This window comes from Platichthys flesus, chromosome 5 (genome assembly GCF_949316205.1).
Source record: "Platichthys flesus chromosome 5, fPlaFle2.1, whole genome shotgun sequence".
Taxonomy (NCBI): domain Eukaryota; kingdom Metazoa; phylum Chordata; class Actinopteri; order Pleuronectiformes; family Pleuronectidae; genus Platichthys; species Platichthys flesus.
Genome location: NC_084949.1, coordinates 14836964 through 14857025, shown reverse-complemented (window position 1 = coordinate 14857025; position 20062 = coordinate 14836964). Strand labels below are relative to the sequence as shown.

At 42.3% G+C, this 20062-nt stretch overlaps 3 protein-coding genes across 3 annotated transcripts; 1 reads left to right on the top strand and 2 right to left on the bottom strand.

Annotated features, from left to right (window-relative positions):
* Positions 1–648: 648 nt before the first annotated feature.
* zgc:158803 (LUC7 domain-containing protein) lies at positions 649–7321 on the bottom strand. Its single transcript, XM_062388041.1, has 10 exons — positions 6755–7321; positions 6196–6290; positions 5462–5560; positions 4699–4809; positions 4289–4432; positions 3806–3982; positions 3556–3710; positions 3432–3461; positions 2726–2926; positions 649–1661 (listed from the first exon to the last, which is right to left on the bottom strand). Exons 1-10 carry the CDS (start codon positions 6813–6815, stop codon positions 1424–1426), a joined length of 1311 nt encoding a protein of 436 aa, XP_062244025.1. The 5' UTR covers positions 6816–7321; the 3' UTR covers positions 649–1423.
* A 1133-nt stretch (positions 7322–8454) lies between these two features.
* On the top strand, positions 8455–10626 carry smdt1b (single-pass membrane protein with aspartate-rich tail 1b). Its single transcript, XM_062388849.1, has 3 exons — positions 8455–8633; positions 10065–10223; positions 10368–10626. The coding sequence occupies exons 1-2, from the start codon at positions 8472–8474 to the stop codon at positions 10200–10202; spliced, it is 300 nt and encodes a 99-aa protein (XP_062244833.1). The 5' UTR covers positions 8455–8471; the 3' UTR covers positions 10203–10223; positions 10368–10626.
* On the bottom strand, positions 10615–16597 carry LOC133954424 (TRIO and F-actin-binding protein-like). Its single transcript, XM_062388848.1, has 11 exons — positions 16448–16597; positions 16147–16215; positions 15913–16002; positions 15624–15718; positions 13699–14344; positions 13359–13593; positions 12800–12899; positions 12490–12649; positions 11763–11876; positions 11062–11148; positions 10615–10960 (listed from the first exon to the last, which is right to left on the bottom strand). Exons 1-11 carry the CDS (start codon positions 16577–16579, stop codon positions 10814–10816), a joined length of 1875 nt encoding a protein of 624 aa, XP_062244832.1. The 5' UTR covers positions 16580–16597; the 3' UTR covers positions 10615–10813.
* Between the last annotated feature and the right edge of the window lie 3465 nt (positions 16598–20062).

Here is a 20062-nt window from a genome sequence, read left to right as displayed (position 1 = left end):
TGTACTGCACCTCAGTGCTCACGATCACTTGTTTCGGTTTTCATGCAATTTTCTGCTTATTCTTCATTTCAGCAGGAGATATTCACCTTTGTAAAACTTTATAAATATGTTTTGTTATAAATGTAAATGCATTACCTCATATCCAACACAACCAGTCAATTGATTTGCATCTATTATGGTCGTTTTGGTTTTTATGCAAAAATACCAAAAATTCATGGTTCTTTCTTCTAGGATGTGTCTAATTTCTGCAGTTCTTTTTAGTAATTTTTGAAATTTATTTTAAGTGTATGCAAAGTGTAACAGAGCACTCTCCTCAGCGACATTATAGATTTCAAATTTGTTGGTCCTTAGGTAAATACGACAGGGGTGTTAATACCTCGGAATATAATTTAGTCCAGTAGTCATTAGTAAAACATACTTTAATTATCCTCTATGACAGTCAACATTTTTTTTAAAAATCATTGGCAGCAGACAGAACGTCAATAGAATATAAAAAAGTACCGAATAAAGTGGCAGCTGGTTGTATATTTCTGCACAATTGTGTTGTATAGCTCTAAAAGACTGGTCCTCTGCTGCAATGTCACAAATAAAAGGATCTTTACCAAACAATCAGAAAGTAAAGCTGAACAAAACACTCGTCAAACACCGTTTTTGAATGGAAGCAGAACATTTTATTCACAACGGTGGCACAGCAAAATAAATCCCTCCTGTAGATCCAGATGTATAACAGCAAGCAGGCCATGAGCGGTCAGTTTGTAAATATGCACATCGTTGATAAGAAATATTTCTTTCATTGAGAAACATGTGTTTGTTTGGACAGAATAACCTCAACTCTCCAGTCAAGCTCAAGAATGTGGATCAAATTTTTCCCAAATGAGAATGTTATGGCTTGAAGGCAGCAAAAAACAACGCAGGCGTCAGAGGTGCCTCCAGTCATTCACAGCTCATTTGCCTAAAATCACAGTGAGGGTTATGCTCATTTATGAGTCCAACCCATGTAAATAAATCCAGAAACAGTAATAACATGACTAAACTAATGATAAAAAAAAAAAAAAACACAACAGTACTTCATGTGAGTAAAATAAAAACAGATTTAAAGAAGGGCCTCTGCTGACTCGACACTCAGTCCCCTCTCATCACTGTCATCATTGACAGGTTGGCGTAGGGGTATGACTGTGCTGCTTCCAGGACAACAGACCTCCAACTCAGAGGTTTATAAAAGTTGATTTGTATGTTTTCATGACCGCCACCACTGAAGCTGTTCCCTCATCCCCTTGTTAAGTTCCCACTGGTCAATGCTGCTCTACTGTACATGTTTTATCATGAACACATATACAAAGCTCTCCCCCCACCCACTCACTCCCATGCTCTTTTTGTTAGACAATATATCCAAATCAAAGACTGGGGAGGCCTCCCCTCCTGTTCATATTTCCCCGGACTCTCGCTCTCCGGAGCTGGAACGTCGGTCTCGCTCCAACGACAGGGATCTTTCTCGTTCCTTGGCCTTGGTTGTGTCCGGTGAGATGGACCTCCCCCTGTCTTCCCAGTCCCGTTGATCTGGCTTGTCCTGACGCCATCCCTCTCCTGGGGCCTCTCTCAACCTCTCCTGGGACACCGAGCGCTCTCTGTCCTGGGTGTTAGAGGATCCATCTCCGGAGGATCTGTGGGGAAAAGAATGTAAGTACAAACGGCAGCAGAATATGTACTTGAGGTACTTGATTTCAATTTGAGATTTGTCTTGTAGTTTATAGCTTTATTACAGTTATAGTATTTAAGTATGGTTCTATATCGAATTATTGGATGGTAGTCCAGAGCTACTGAGTAAAAGCTACAGCGGTAATCTTAAAATTTATAATCACATTCATTTAAAAAAACTCACGGGACCTGAGCTATAGTTGTATTTAGACGATTTATCTTTGTTTAATTTGGAACTAATTTCACTGTAGGGTTAGGGAGTAAAGTGATCACAATTTCTTATATATTTAGAAGATGACAATACATTTTTTAATAAGTAAATGATGTGCACTGGTTGAAGTATATCAATAATTTTTGCATAATTATTAACTCGTATGAGACATTATTAATGGTTTTAATAATTACACGCACCACCCTGGTGTCAGGAACCCATAACCAAACTGTAATTACAGACTCATATTGGTGTTCGCCCATAGGTCAATATCAGCACTTGTGAAGGTTTGAATCTGAGAAGTGAAGACCACAATCCAGCTCTTAACACAAGTATGTTCAAATAATATTGACTTCTGAAATCAAACTACAACAATATGTTCCTTAATGAAACATTTGAGTTAAGTTACTTATTGGCAACAGAAATCTCAGAGAGCATTCCTTCAGTAACAGCAGCACACCAGGCAAAAACAGAGAAGGTCTGCCCTTTATTATTCTTAACTTCATTCGGAAAAATAAATTCCGGTCTCAGAGTGAAAATTTCATTTTTGTTGCTGCGGATTGTAAAAATTAAGCTGAATACATAACAAATAATTGATGCTCATTATTACAAGCAGTCTTAGGGTGCCTGTCATTCAGGATGCACGTGAAAAAATATTGTGTGCGAGGCACCAAAACTCATCAATTTCCTCTGTGGAAGCAGAACATGTTACTCCAGCCTTCAGACAAACCCACAAGTCTGGACCAACAAATCACTTTTGAAGCCTAAGTAAAAGGAGGTTTACTCTATGCAGGTTACAGGGATGGATAAAAGCCTCACCTCTTCCTTTTTTGTCTGTGAGAGTGGGAGCGTGAGCGATGTCTGTCTTTGTGTCGATGTTTCCGCTCCCTCTCTCGCTCTCTCTCCCTCTCTCGATCCCTATCACCACTCTCCCTCTCTCGATCCCTATCACCACCTTCTTCTCTGGAATGAGAGGAGCGGTGGCGTCTTGAGCGATGAGAAGATGAGCTGCCACCATCCCTAGAGAAATTAATACAAAAGTAGTTTTTCAGATTTGATTGAAAAAACAAAAGAACATGTATGTTTCACGGCTATAAGCACCAGATGGTCAGATAAAGGCCTCATGCTGGAAAAGACAGTAACCACAGCGATTTAATACTTGGCTCTATGTTATACTACTTTTTCCCATAACACTGTCCACACAATAACCAATTTTCAACAGAGGAAGCTCAGTATTCTGAACATAGCAGCGTTATCATAAAACTAATTCATATTATAGTGTATTGTGAATAATATCACACATGCCACACAACTAGCCAAACATCGCTCTGAATCCCCATACATCTGTAAAACCATTACAAGCCAACCCCTAACAATGGAATTTGTACAAATACTTAGTTTATGCTGAGTTTTAAGCAAACTTAATCAACAGATTGAGCATAGTGTTACATCATGAGTCTGTATGATTCTGTGAATTATCATTCATATGTTTCTGACCCAGACAAACTTATGTAGGCAGACATACCTGTAGCGCTCTCCACTTCTAGATCTTGACCTGAGACAGAAACAGAAATCAGAACGTGTCAGTCTCCAGATGTCCCCCAACCCTTTCAGAGTACATGGTGGAAGAAAGAGAAAAACTTTCTTACCTCTTACGCTCCCTCTCCTTTTCTCGTTCCTTTTCCCACTCTTTTTCTCTTTCTTTCTCCCGCTCTACCTCCCACTGTCGCTCTTTTTCATCCTCTCGCTCACGCTCCTCTCGTCTTTTCATTCGCAGTCTTTCTTGCTTCTCTACTACTGCTTTCTGGATACAAAAAGATAGTAAAAGAGTAAAGACATAAATACACTTGTCACAGGTCTTTACTGAACAGAATTTGTTAGTTACAGGGCATTTCTTACCCTTAGCTTTTCTAGCTTCTCCCGAATTTCAATGAAGCCAATGTGCAATTTGCCACCAAAGTGGTCCGCCAGACGACGATCATTGTCGTGGAGACCCAGGTAGGCCGAGCACACCTCGCACACACGTAGTTTTTGTTGTTGAAAGCTGGATGCAGGCATTGAGTTTCTGTACACGTCCTGTTGGAGCAAAGGGTTTAGCACAATGAGTATATATTACAATTTAAACTTGTAATTCATGATGCAAAGCGACGTTTTTATGAATAATACACTCATTAACTCCAAAATAAAAGTTAGTCATTTTCAAATATGATGATATAAATGTGTGTCTGACTCATCAGGGATGTACAGTAAAGTTATTAATGCCTATAACATATTTGCGAGAAACTTAAAACCTCTGTTCTGTCAGGCGACACATAATTAAAAGTATTAAAACTATTCCAACACAATAAAATGTCACAACCAAGCAGTTATACAATTTCTGACCTCTGCTTCTTTCTTTGAGGCCCGGGTCTTCTCCACTTTTTCCAGCATTTGCTGTGCTTCGTCTACGTTCCCCTCACTCCCGAGCTGCTCTGCCCTGGCCAGCAGCTTCCCGATCTCCTCGTTCAGCTCGTGGACACGTTCAGCCTTTTCATGGCAGGATAAAACACAAAATAATAAGCTTCAAGATGTAAAAGATTAATCTTTTCAGAGATTATTGACACCCAGTTGGTTATCTGATTAGAAGACATAAGACCCAATTAGTTTTGAGCAGCACTTAATCCGAAAGAACAGGAAAAAATATATGCAGAGATCTCTTAACTGCTCTGGAGAGACAGGATCCTGTATTGACATCAACAAAAGTTTCTTCTTAATAAGTCTTATAACTGTCTCTGCCATTGTAAGTTCTTCACCTTTGCAGCCACTTCAGCACTGATCTCATCCTGCGTCTCAGCTAGCCTTTTCTTGGCCAGCTCGGTCCTGCGGTCACAGTCTGCAATAAAAGACTGAAGGTGTTCAGCCGCCTGAAAGAAAACAAACAGAATACAATGATTTTTGTAAGTGACAACATAATATATACTATGGCTAATTGTAGAGGAATATTTTCTGTGTAAAACAATACTTTACTAGACAAAATGAATTTATATAAATATACATAGCCAAACAAACATCCATTATACTTTCTACAGTTCTAAATGTGTCATATATTGTTGAAAAAGACTGCTATATAGTGCATTTATCTAATGTGCTCACAAACATCTGCCCATTTTTCCAGCGGTCTCTCAAGCATCTTTAAAATCAAACCTCCAGCATAGTCCAAACTCTGACATCCTTAGAAAAGACTGAAGCACATCACAAAGCTGTCACTTATAGGTTAAATCCTTAATCAAGTCAAGCTTTTTTTGGCATATAGCTCAATATGTTCAGAATTTTCTTCACAGAAGGCTTTACAATTTGTATTGCATATGACAACACTGATATGCATAAGAAAAACTCGAGAGAAACTAGTCTGATGTGACCTGCCTCATAATTTGAATCTGAGTCAGCTGCTTTGGCAGGAATCAACAGTTCATCAGTAAAGTTGTTAGCATGTATTTAATGGATTTGTCCTCCCACATCAGGGGTAACATCACTGAGCCAGCTTTGCTTGTAGTGACTGTACTGAGTGGTACTCACATCAAGTTCAAAGAAGTACTCCTGATCCTTGGATGCAATCTCGTAGTCTGCTCTGAGGGCCAGGTCGTGGACTTTTATGCACTCCCCCAGGTCCATTCTCTGCATGAATTAAACAGACGTCAGTACGTTATGTTTCATTACATCATATCACTCATTTGGAAATCTAGTGTGCTAACAAATCCCTAATGTAAAACTTAATTCTCATTCAAAGGGAATTCAAATGACATCACATCAGACACAGCAAATGTGACAGTGCCTTAGGGTACATACAAAGTTCAGACACAATAGCACAGTTTTGTATTGATCTTGTACTCGTTGCTTCTACAATTTAATCTGCCCTGTTGTTGAAGCCCTGTCTTAGTTAATAACCAAGTTAGTTTACAATTCAATTCTTAGCCGTCAAAATCTGGATTAAGTGACCTAGAGTTCGATCAACATTTTTTAACCATTCCTAATGAAACTGCATCGGAGCTATCTATCCTTTTCGCTTTAAGTGCTTTTTCCTTTCAATTTGAGTTGCAACGTGTGGATGTATTTTATCAATGACTTACTTTGCAGTCATGAAAACACAAGATTGAATCCAACGCTTATTGATTACACTTAGTTATTTTAGATCCGATTTGCTGAAGCAGCCACAACACCAATGTTATTACTGCGTTTCTACTTAATGACTGTATGATACATGATAATTGACTCAGTGTAAATGCCCGTGTGTGTATAAACGTGATACTCACGGTGCCTGACAGGATATCGTGAGGACAGGAATCCAAAAGATGACTTTTGCAGACCCGCTCATCACTGAACTTGATTCTCTGCCGCATGGAGTCGCCTGTAAAATGAAAAACACACGAGTGAGAAGATGTAATCGCGACTTCAGTCCACTAGAGTCATGATTAGACAACAACCACAGGCTAAATCACTTCGCTAACATATAGTGAATGGGTCAAACATATGTAGCAACTACCTGCAAAGCTATACAAATTTAGCCAAAAATAAAAATGGTGGAATGGTGCCACGAATAAACAAGCACATTACCCATGACAAGGTAAAACGTTAAAAAGTTCGCAGGATGGTGTTGACAGACGATGCTAATAGCTAAACTTGCCATGTAAACTCAAAGACAACAGGTAGCTAAGCGGCTAGCTGTCCTCATGTGAGCTAGCTCGGTTGGTCCTGCATGCCTAACTGACACAGTGTGGCAGCCTGGTTAGCTAGCCTTAGCTAGCCTTAGCTACAACTCACAATTATTGCCCCTAGCTTCAACCAGAAGCCGAATTTAACCACCCAGCTCACCGTCTCTCCCCGTCCCCATGAGCTGGTCGAGCATCGCCCGCATCTGTGCCTGGGCCGACATGTTGGTCTTGGTGTTCAGCTGCTAACTGTTCGGGTCGCTCCTCGCCAGCTGTGGTCTTCACACATGCAGCCTCCTCGACTGCAGGCCTCGACCGCGGCTTCTCCTCCACCACCGCCGCGGACCACTTTTCCCTCACGCCGGACCCAACCCAGAGTCCCACTGAGCTGACCGGCTGGTCGTGGGTCTCTTCAGTACAACTCAGCTCTTCTTACACCACTTCAGCGGCGGCTAGCTGTGACTTTGTGACGGTGAACGTCCCCGGGTCGGTGGAGCAAGTCTGTTTGAAAACTGCCGGAGTCCACCAGGCGAGTGGGGGCAGCGGTGACTGGTTTTCGACACAGCGGGAGGTGGGCGGCCTGAATTCACATGGAAACAAGTCTCCGACCCTGTAGTAACATGTTCTGGGACTGTGTGTTAATCCAGTCACTAGTTGACAAGTTTATTCTGCGTCCTTTCTTCCGTCTTTCGACTTCCCCTCCGTGCGCGTCCCCGCGGAGCGCGCTCAACCCCCTACGCCTCGAGGAAGTGCTGCAGTCAGCCTCGCGCGCCCGTCCGTGTGGTGACGCGTCACTATTTAAAAAAACAATAAAATGAAAATACTTCTACATAATCGGTGATGCAGCTTTTTGTAATCATGAATATTCGGATCTCCCACTTTATGTTAAAAATACAGCTTATGTCGAAAAAAATCATGTCTTGGAAAAAACATTTCGGCCTCTCCAGATGTAAATATAAAGTGCCCATTCTAGGATAGGAAAACCACAATTTGTACAATTTAGATGAAACACAATAGTAATGTTATAGGAATATTGTATATTTATTTACGCACTGAACCCATAAAAGCCAAAGTACAAAGAAACAAATATTTACATCATTGTCCTCAACTACTCAATTACACTAAAACTGATAATTGGTTGAATAACTATTAAGGGTAAACTGCTTTCAGTGTTGTCACACTAAACAGTTATGCTTTTTATAATATAATTGTAGATATAACAACTTTTGGCAATTATAAGGATTCTGTTGGATTTACCTCACATTTTTCATTATAGGCTGTAAACTTTTAAATTTAGAGCCAAGGTTCCTCAGAAAAAAAGGAATTATGACTCGATTGTCCTCATACATCAATTTACTTCTACATTGAGAATGTAATGTGATGTTTGTGATTTGGAGGGGGTAAATCCAATTTATTCATTTGTATTGTGCTGAGTCCCACTTATTTTGATTGTGGATAAGATGGTCTTCAGGACAATGAGTACAGATTGCTGCATTTGATGGGGTTTTAAGTGAATATTGTCTTCACACTGTAAATGAGTTGTTCACTCTGGTTAAATTTCTACACACATCTAAATGGACTTTCAATATTTATTGTTTATAAGGTATTTAATCATATCATTACTGGACAGTCCTGACTAGCTAATAATGGCTTATTTTTCAACTATCTAAGTTGTCAGTACGTGGAGTCCACTTTGTTGACATTTAATGACGTTTTTTTATCAAATTTGCACTTAACGAACACAATTATCTATAACTATATATCAGGGCTCAATTGATCAAGTATTTTTCTAATCGTAATTATTTATTAAAGTTGTTTTTTATACGTCACGCCTACAATAAATACCTCAGCCCCTCCCTCTCCGTCATACACTGGTAGAAATGGCGACGACTGTACTGCGGCAGCCGCTGCGGCTCTTCACCAGAAATGGGGCCTTACTGGGCCGAAACAGCGGCTCCAAATCATCGACCATATCCAGGACCACTTCGATCCGAACCGCAGTGTCGACGTCCTCCGGAGCCATCCTACCCAAACCGGACAAAGTGAGTGTTTCTGCCTCAGTTACCGACGAGAAAAACCGACCAGAAATTAGTCACTGGGAGGGCGGGCTGTAGCACAGAACTGACAGCAGCTGTGGCCAATAGGAAGGCTGGAGACGCGCTCGGTTCCTCGGGGCGACCAATGAGACACATGTTTACACGTGCGAAAGGGCTCTTTCAGGAAGTAATTGCCACAAATTGAATCCTTGAGATAAGTAGAATTATTAATGTAGTCAGTCGAAATATGATTTAAATAGGAGAGTGAATGACTGCTTTGTTCGACGAGTAATAAGTGTGTGTGTGTGTGTGTGTGTGTGTGTGTGTGTGTGTGTGTGTGTGTGTGTGTGTGTGTGTGTGTGTGTGTGTGTGTGTGTGTGTGTGTGTGTGTGTGTGTGTGTGTGTGTGTGTGTGTGTGTGTGTGTGTGTGTGTGTGTGTGTGCGCAATTACAATGAACATTTTTGATTCAATGGAAAGTCCACATTAGTCTCACATTTACTTTACTTTTTCTCAGTCAATTCAGCACAATAAGAACTAAACAGAAACATTCACCTCAAGGGCCAGAAGGAGAAACATGACTCTAACCTAGCGGGAGCCACAGGGCAAAAAATATATGATATGATGCTATGTCCAAAAACTAGCTCTGGTTAACCGATGAATATCATTTATGAGTTACATGCACCAAGATAATGAAGGTCTTAAGATTGATGTTGACATCTTTCTTAATAGTAATAAGAATAAACTTGCTTTAATCAGCACCTTTCAACTTACCCAAGTCTGCTTTAGAAAGCTAGCGAAAAATACAACAAACCAAGGACAGAAAGCAAAAGCAGAAATACCAGGGGGTCATGATGAAACTAGCCTTTGTGACCAGGTGGGTAAAGGTGTTTTTTTAAAGGTGCTCAGAGATGAGGCGTGGCCGTTCTCTGTCAGGAGAGAGTCCCAGAGGGTGAGGCCTGCCACACTGAATGGTCTGTCAGCTTAAACGTTTTCACGCTGATACAGGAGATGGTGAGCAGACCCAGGAGGAGGTCAGACTGATACTTAGGGGTGGGAAGATCATAGAGGAGAGGAGGAGGAATTTCTAAATGATGTGGGATGTGAGGATGGATCAGGGTGGGGGTTATGTGCTGCCAGGGCGGGATTCAGTTGCTATGTCCACTGGATCCAGCTGTGTTGCATTTACACGAAACAGGCCACCAGCCCTTTGAGCAAAGAAACATTTCTTTACTCTGCTGTGGTAACATCAAAGATGCTGCTAATCTGTTTAGCTCTGAGGGAAGCAGTTGCCATGATCCTAAATCTGGACAGAACTCCTCTACAGCAAACTGAAGAGAGAGCTAATTTATGGTTGGGGAAAGTTGAGACAGTTCATGTGTCACATTTCAAGTTAATCTTCAATGTTGATGTCACATTTCCTTCCTCATGTTTTCCAGACACCATTTGGCCTTTTCCGCATGACAGTGGTGGTGGTGCCTTTCCTGTATGTGGGAACTCTCATCAGCAAGAACTTTGCCGCTCTCTTGGAGGAACACGACATCTTTGTCCCTGAGGACGATGATGACGACGACTGAACTACCTTCAGAGAATAAAGGGTACACTCCGAGTGTGCATTAGCCGCACCTTATTCAACCTTTAAACCCTGTTGATAGGACATTTTTTGTGGACAATCTTATCTGTTTTCACAGGGTGTAGTTTCATGTTTGCAGTGATGTTATTTTTGTCATTTACATCCACAGGGTGCTTTGCAATACTGACTGAAAGCATACCAGCCACACCAAGGAAGATGGAGAAGATGGAGCATTTTGACTACAAATGCCTCCTTCTACCTCCAACCATCTCCCATATCACAGATGTGCTACATATCTTGTTATACATTAAATTTATTTTAGAAAATTCATATCGTGTGAGGCTATAAAACTGCTAGTTGAGCTATCACTCTTGTATGCATGTTTCTGTCTGTCAACTCAATAAACAGAGTCGATGACATGTGGAAAACACTTGTTTAATCTTTACAGTCTTACGCATGGTATTGCAGGTTCAGAGTTTTTTTTTTGCCACAATTCTTATTCTGACTCTTTTAAGCCAGATCCACTCATAACACACATTATTGTGATTTAAAGATGTCGTTAGATTCGTTTGCTTGGATTTTTCCAGATAAAGTAAAAACATCTGTCCTCATTGGTCAGGTCTGTCTTGCTCCTTCCTGAAGTGCAGCGTTGGCCAGTCTCAAGTGTTCGTTGAGCGAGCCCATCTCCAGCTGGCTGCGACCCCTCGTGTCACTCAGCTCTACGTAGGCCTCCTTATAATGCTCATAAGCTGCTCCTTTTTCCTAGTGTCAAGTTGGAGACAAATTTGAAACAGACCGTATAAAGAATAATATAAGGTAGAAGTGTATTTTTATAATGCAAGAGGGCAGTTTGGAAAACGCACCTTGCTGAGAGACTGCACTTCATTCTGCAGACAGCTGATTTCTTTCTTAAGATACTGCACCTCGTTTTCTTTTGCTCTCAGCAGCATCTGAAGGAAATAAAAAGCAACGTCTTACCATCACCAGGTGAATACGTATGGGACTGCAATTGTAACTATTATTTTAAGATTACCGTTGTGATTTTTTTATCATTCAACATTAAGGTAAAAGAGTTCAGCACACGAAAAGCCACGTGAAACCAGGAAGGAAGCAGAGAAAGGGGAGTTTTAAAATAAACAGCAACCAACAGAGCATTAACAATATTGATATTCTAAAACGTGATACTTAATTCAGACAGTAGGTGGCACTATCTGCTGCACCGGACTGATCACCCACAGTTGCTCATCATATCAGAAACACAGAAAGGTGTGACAATAGCCAGGGAGCAATTACTGGTGATAAGAGGTAAAACAGTGAGAGTTGTGATCAGTTTATATAATGTGACCTCAAAATCCCACAGCACATATGTTACATGTTGCTTTGCTTCCCCATGATCAAAGTTAGGTCAACATTTGTCCTTCATGTGAAGGTTCATATTTCAGGTGCAATAAAATAAACTGAATTCAGCGGTTAAAAAGTTAAATCACCTACTTTCACTTGCCTTGAGATTGAAATGGGTCTTATTTAGTCACAAACATAAAATTTGATTAGTATCAGTCAGTACCTCCACATCTGACGCAGTGCGCTCAGCGCTGCCAAGAGACACCGTGTCTGACCTCTGCCCTGTGATGAAGTAACGCATGCGGCTGATCTCCTCTGCTAGTTTGGCCTTAAGTTCCTGAAAATAAAAGAATATTTAGCTGAAGAAATGGTGTGAATTTGCATGCTTAGTAATGGTGTACCTTATTAGGTTTAGTTTAGTTTATTTAAGGATCCCTATTAGAAGCACATAAGTGTGCCTATAGTCTTCCGTGGGTCCTGATCATACAAAAACAATACAGACGGTGCAGGCAAAGTTAAAAATAAAGAGATCTTAAGGGAACAAACCAAGGAGTTTATTTGATTTTGAGCGAGGTTACAAAAAACAACAGTATGGATTCCTAAGAAACTTGATGGGTCAGGAGGGACCTTCAATTTTTGTGGGGATTGAGATTTCTTTAACCTTTTCTCCATCATTGTTAGACCGACGTCTTTGACTTTTTCACTGATTTCTTAGGAAATATTTCTTGGATTTGATGGAAAAAATCTGACATGTTTAGTGAACTGATCTGTGAGTGTTTGAATCTGGTGCAGTTCTATTGAGTTCAAGGGGACTGTTGGGCTTGGCGGAGGTATGTGCTCTACTGACCCTATTAGAAGAAATCAGAATCTCATATATGATTACATTAGTCTATAAAGTGGGACTTTTCATATTAACACAGAATGAAATCAAACTTGTATTCTACATTAACCTGGTTCTCTCTGCGAAGCTGCTCCAGCTCTCTCTCCTTGTGGCCGAGCTCGGTCTCTCGGCTCTTGTTGCTCAGCTCAGTGCGGTTCAGCTCCAGGCACTTTTGAGAGTAATGTTCTGACAGCACATCTAACTCACTGTGGAAGACTTCTGCCTGGGGTCTGACACACACACAAACAAACAAGTCATGGAGCAAATTATAATGCGCCAAAATTTCCATGCAAAGGGTCATGGTCGAGAGCAAAACCTCTGAGGCCTGCAGCGAGAGGCTGTTAGATGAACATCACTCTTTGTGCCTGTTCTAAACTTACATGTGGCCCCTGTGTGACGTGTCCACGTGAGCGGCCCCTGCAGACGACCTCCTGGCTTTCTCCACCTCCTCTCTGTGAGCTGCTCTCAGAACCTCCATAGCTTTGAGTAACAGTTGGAGAATTATTGAGGATCATAATTGTCCACAGGGTGGAACATTATCTTTGGCTTCACTATACAGCTTTAAAAATAACACAAAGGCCGTTAGATGGGGAAAGATATCAAGAAGACAGCATCAATAAACAATTATTATTTTAAACGACAAACATAAATACAAATAAAATATGTGTTTGTAGTGCAGGTTTTAAGGATGGAAATAAATGATCAATGGAAATATGGTTGACCCCATGATACAATGATAATTTTCTCTGACAGCAATTCAAAACACTAATTATTTGAAAACAATTAAGCCGGCATACGATTGTTTTTATCAAACTAATGTTTCCAAGACCAATAATGAACCTTGAAGCTCAGATATACAATGGTTTAAACATATATGAGAAACGTCATCTGTAACCTAACATGATTTGTGTCAAACTGTACTTCCTGATCTTCTTTTACCTTTAGCAGCCGCCTCGCTCTCCTCCTGCAGCATCTTGTCTCTCTGCTGCTCCAGCTCCATCATCTCCATCCTGTGTTTCTCCTGCAGCTCCTGCAGAGCTTTCCGATGGGCAATTTCCATGGCTTCCAGTCTGGCCCTACAGGGGGCCCCAGGGCCACAGGGGCTGTCCACCTCTATCCCCATGGCTGCACGCTCTTTCTTGATGCTCTCCACTTGCTTTTGCAGGGAGAGAGCCTGGGAGTGAGATTTGAAGAGTGAAGGAACAAGATTTTGGTGTTTTACGAATGGATAATAGCATTACAATTGTTTTCTTTGCAAGGAACTACAACTTCTTCTTACCTCCTTCTGAAGAGATTCAGCTCTATTAGTTTGAATGGTTTGGACATCATTTAAAGAAGTGGGAGGTTCCTTGGAGCTTTTTAATTCTGCCTGTGAACCGGTGACAGAGTGTTCGGCCTCCTCAGGGCTCGACTCATGAGTCTGGGTGGTAACTGGAGACTGTGGTGCCTGGGGGGGGCTTGACTGAGAAGCCTGGGCTCCAATAAGAGACTGCGGACTCATGTCCCTAAATGATAGCGTTTCGAGTTCTACCCACTTCCTGTTGACCTCTGAGTCCATGGTTTCGATAACAGGCACAGGCACACTCCCCTTCTTCAGCTCCATGGATTCCCACCTGCAGCCCATCTCACTGAAGGGAACCCCCTCCTCAAACCACCTGTTCCTCTCCTCCAATCTCTTCGCCTGCTCGCGGTCCCAGCCCTCCCCTTCTCCTCTGTGACTGGCCAGAGATAAGTCTGAGTGCAGATGGCCGTCTACACTCTGGTGGCGGCGGTTGTACTCGGCCTGATGGGAGATTGCAGCTGTGGTAGAAGTGGAAGTGGTTGGTTCATAACCAGGTTCCTTGCAGGTTAAGCGAGAAAGAGGTTGGCATGACGACGGTCTCCGGGAGCTGGGGTTCTCTTTCTCACTGCCGGTGTCTGATTGGCTGTGGTGAGAATGAGGGAGAGACCAGCAGGGTAGAGTTACACATCAGAGGAAATATGATAGAGGGGGTTCACTACACACAGACCACCCAGCCCCACTGTCTGCATTTCTTCACACTGCTGCGGAATTTTCCTGTGAAATGAAAATACACATTCAAAGAACTAGATTCAGGATTTCTGTAGGTTTGACTTCTCGGGCTTCACCCTGTATGACATTCTGACTTTTAATAAACTAAGTGCAAAGTCCAGGCTTTTAAATGAGCAATGTTAATGGAGTGCCTTTTTCTAAGTAGCAACCATTTTCTGTATGAGGCGATCACCGCGATTGCCTGCGTATTGTTTACATGATTGGATATTGGCGCATTGCATAATGTTGTGTCTTTTATCAAATCCCTTCACTGTATTTGTCCTTTGAGTCGTTTTCACACATTGCCTACGGAGGATCTCCGGGGGAACTGGGTCCGGACTTTCTCAGCAATTTGTGTTTCAAACATGAGCAACGCAACGGGAGGTTCAACTAAACTAAACTAAACAGCAAATTCTTCACAGGATTTACATCAGAGGTTTGCACAGCAGCCAGGTGCAGAATGTAAAGTATTATTTCCGCTGCTGAGGTCATGTGTTGACACATCAGCAACACATTTTATCAATACAAACTTTCAACATCTTGTACGGTGCTTTAAACTTGCGTGCTTCTTCGTACGGAAATATTAGTTTCTTATATTTTGCATCTATGGCGTGTAAGAGGTGTCATCAACCCCCACCCCCCCACCTCACTGGCGGGATCTCCTGCTGTGTTCTCAAATCAGCGCCTCCGGACTTACTGCAGACTTTATACCAGGGGGCTAGGCGGAGAAAGCCTGCAGCAACTCCAGCTACTCTCACTTGGACATTTGCTTTCCACCTTCACTGCAGATGATCTCCGAAGTTTAGAGAATGTCTGACAACAGCTTGTTGACTGTATAGGTGACATTTTTTGTATTTAGTGTCTGTGTCTCTATGTTTCTGGATGTATTGTATGTTTTTCTCTCTGGCTTCGTCCCACAGTCCAATGACATGCAGATTGGGGTTATAGGTTTTATGGAGACTCTATATTTGCCATACGTGTAGTACTGAGAGTAAATGGATGTTTGTCTCTGTATGTTGGCCCTGTGACACGATAGCTACCTGTCCTGGGTGTTTATGTACAATACATACTTTTTCTTGATATATTTGAGATTGTCAGAGCCGTACTTCTTGTTTTACTTCAGCTAAAAGGATCCAGGATAAAGTCGGACTCACTGCTTGTTGTTCTGGATAGCCTGCTTTAGTAACTTCACCCAGTTCCGCCGTATTCTGGAGGTCACAGCAGAGAGAGTGAACACTGCTCTCTTTGTCTGGAGGAGATCAAAAGACAGAGCAAGACACACACACACACACAAACACACACACACACACACACACACACACACACACACACACAGTGTTAAACAGGAAGTTTGATGTGGAAATAGGGGGTGGTTTAGGTGTCAGACTGGCCATCTGTCCCTGCACAACACGATGAGCACAAGTACAGTAGATGAGCAAGTACTTGTATTTGGAGTCCGTAGTTGTTCTGTACGTCACAATCGGACGCGTTCACACAGGAAGTCAAGTCGATCTCTCCATCCAGATCATCCAACTGCAGCACAATGATAAGAGCTCAATTTCAGTCATGTAACATCAAACCGCAGCAAACAAACAAGAAGTAGAATGAAAGGAAACAGATGACAGGGTCCAACTTATTATGAAGATGTTTTCTGAAAAAGTAATCATCGGGTCAAACCTCCTCAGCCTCCAAGTCTCTGTAGAACCTCAGCGAAGTATGACCCAGAACAAACCAGTGTTTCCTCCACTAAGCAAGAAACAGTAAACGTAAATTACACTGTGAAGTTAAACACAAATAAATTGTAACGAATATTTTCAAGTGTGTGGATATTTTAAGTACAAAGTCTCACTGCAGTGTTTTGATTCTGTCTCTGTGTATGGCATTGTAATTACAACATAAGTTATGAGTGAAAACCACACTATCCTTATTTTGGATGAATTAAAACTATTTTTTTTAAGTTACAAAACATCTTATTTACCTTCCCCTGTTCATCCAGTCTGGACATCCACCCCTTCAAGGAACAGCGTTCTGCAGTTAGAGTATCAAGAACAAGCTCTTTAAAGCTTCTGTAGCAGTTAGAGTGTAAAACTACAGGAAGCCAAACTGTCATTGGCAGATGAGTGTGTCTTTGTGAGAAGTACGACAGGCTTGTGAAGCATGCATAGAGAGCAGGGCAAAATATTAAAGCGTGAAAAGAGGGAAATATGCTGCAGTGTGTGTAGATAGAAAGAGGAAGAGTTGTAGTGTTTCTAAAGCGTGATAAATGAGGTAAAAGGGAAGAGGAATAGAGGAAAACATTGTGAGACTGACTTGAAAGCAAACAGCTGCTGTTGCAGTATTTAGAACTCACCACGTATCGCATCATGTCCAGTACATGTTCGGTATGGGAAGGAAAAAAATGGAGAGATTGGGAGATATGATGTGAAAAGACAGAGGAAATCACCATAGTGTCATCACGAAGGAGGTTATGTTTCCACGCCTGTCTGTTTGTTTGTTGATTTGTTTGATTGCAGATTATTTTGTTAGCTCGCAGGATTACACAAAAACTACAGGACAATGCGTCATGAAACGTCATCGAAGGATGTGATATGGGTCAGGAATAAAACATTACATTTTGGTGTGGATTGGGATGCAAATCCTGGAAACGTTTTTATAACTTTCTTTAACATTGAGAGAGGCTGTTTTTTCTCTGAGTGCCCAGAGAATAATTCATGGATCTTTGTTTAAAAACAGGCATCTTTAGGGGACAGGAGACCTCTGCTTTACTGAGTGCCACTAACCAAAGTGTTGGGGGATGATAAGTTTTATATTATTACATTTTGAAGGTTTCATTTTGTGATCATATGTCCCTTTGTGTTGCTGACTCCGGTGTTTCAGACTCGAGGATACACTGACTGGAACCATCCTAGAAACTAATAATAAAGACGATAAATCATATGAACATGCTGGCCTGAAACACAGAGAGAGCATTGTTGAATGTATTTGTACTGCAAGGCGCCTCTGTGAGAGCGCCTGACGTAAAAAACTGCTGAAATAAACCTAGAGGAGCCACTTTAGAATGAATCCATGTAATGACCCAGTTTCCTGTGAACACTGTGATAGATACACACGCAGGGAATCATGGGAGCTTGCTCACCTGTGTTTGCAGGTGTTCAGGAGAAACTTCCTCCTTCGGCTTTGAAGATCTGTGTTTTCCACTCTGATGATCTGAACTCTTTGGCAGAGCAAACAGGCAAGATTAAGGATTTTGTTTGTATTTCGGCATGGATTCTTTTGTGTAAATTACTTCATCGAACCTGTGTATGAAGAGATGCTGCTGACGGCCTCCGAGATGACCGTCCGTTCTCGGTGTCCCGACATTTCTCTCGTCTGTCTCTCCCTCTCTCCCGGACCCGGCCCCTCTCATCTGGCTCATCTGGCCTTGAACTGTAGATGTCTGTTACATCTCGGTCCCTTCAGGTCCACATTATGGTGTAGAGGAAAGACACATTATTTTATTCTTGCTATGCCATTATTTCACTTTTCTTCCAACTGCCAAGGTATTTCAAGACACACCTACACTAGGAATGCAGAATACATGTACAGATTTCTGTTATGCTTGTACATGAATATATGCTGTACAGTACTATGATGCCATACAGCACCAGGTAGCATATTACAAACCTGTATGACCTCATACTGGGGTCTCTACATGGGCTGGGACTCTGGTTCCTCCTCCTTAGTCCAGGAATTTCTTCTTCTGACTCCACCTGGATCTTTGGAACATCAGCCAGAACAATGTAGTCGTCTATGGTCATCCCCACCTGCGATACAGAAGTGGAATCGGTTAAAAGCAGCTGTTTGAGTGTTGTGAAGAGTTGAAAATGGGAAGTTTGTACATTGTAACTATGAACAGTTGCAGCCTGCAGCTGTATATAACATTGTGTGTGCCAAAATTGTGAATCTGAATGTCTAAAACAAACAAAAATTATCACAAATTAAAGATTGTAAATGCTTAGCAAAAGCTTTGTAGCTGTAGAAATATTTTGTGAATGTCTGAAAAGGCTTTGTGGACACACAAATATCTTATTTGTGCATATAATACTGAAGCTACAAGCATGCATTTTAATCCTGGGTTATATCCTCAATGTTATAAATATAGTTATTTTTAAACTTGACTAGCCTCGTCTGTAACTGTTTGAACCCCTTACGAAACTTTTCTGTGTTGCTGAATGCTGAAACAATGCTTTTAAAATGAGGATATTGAGAAAAAGAGTCAACAGTCATCTTAGCAGCTCTATTAGGCTGATCTTTGAGCTTAAGGTTATTAAGTTGAGGGTGATGACTCTGACATCAGATGTGTAAATAAGGGAAAGTCTGCAATCAATCCAATGATTTTAAGTTGTCAAGCAACAAACTGATGTTGTGCCATGCCGATAAAAACACTACAGGATTCTCACCTCCTCGCTTTCTACTGCTTCTCTCTTGGGTTCAGAGATCAGCAAGACCTCCATGCCTCGTCTCACATTGCTCCTGCTCCTGTCGGTGCTGACCTTATTGTTTCCCTCAGTGCCCTTATCAGCTTCAGTGAATGCATCATGGGACCTTGAACTGCCGAGCACCTGACAGTCTGCACCTTGTCTCAATGTAGAGGAGCCATGGGATGGAGGGAGGCTGAGTAAGGAGTGTGCAGACCCCTGCCATGAGCCCTGAGAGGGACTCTGTCTGCTCTCTCTGGAGGGGGCCTCCCTCCGCGGCGTGGGGCTGTGTGTACCATACATGTTCCTGGCTGGCGATTCTTCCCTGCTATTACGAGTGTGAGTGTTGGCCAAGCTGTTCCTGCTTGTTCTTTTTGGAGATGCTTGAGATGCTTCGTAAGAGTCCTGCTGAATGGCAGAGGAGCCACGGCGGGAGATAAACTCCAGGTTCCTGTAGAGTTTCTCAGAGTCCAAACTGTGCTTGACTGAAGCTCTCGATGGACTCCTGGACTCTCGGCTGCATCCCCTCGGACCCTCATAGTCACTGTTCTGTAATTGGAAGGAGTCTGTTCTCCTGTGAGAAGGGGAAGCCCTTGGAGGGGAGCCGGTCCGAGAGGCAATGGACCGTCTCCTGCGAGATGGACTGGACCTGCCTGATGGATGCCGAGAAGGAGCATGAGATGGAAGCTGAGATGAGGCGTGCGAGCGAGCCTGACTCCTACAGAGGGAGCTCCCTCTCTGAGGTCCAACAGGATATTCTGGTAGCTTGTAGCGGTCAGGACTCACGGAGCTGTGACGGGTTGGCGAGTTTCTCTCTGAGTCAGTTCCCCGTCTGAAGTTGGAGTGGTACGTGTACCTCTGTGGGGATTCGCTTCTCCAAACTTCCTGTATGTACGTGTCTGTGTTCCTCCTCTGGGAGGGGACGCCAAGGTTGACATTCCTGTAGGGGACGCAGGCCTTGGGCTCACAAGTGTAGTTGCTTGGGAGGGGGTGTCCCCGCTCGTAGTAACGATACGGCCTTTTGTTGACTTCCTCCATCTGCCGCTCACCATCGCCTTTTCTGTTAGGAGAGAAGTAGCCACTCTCTTGTTCCCTGAATCCTCTGGTCTCTGAAAATCATACAAGCCTGAGGTCAT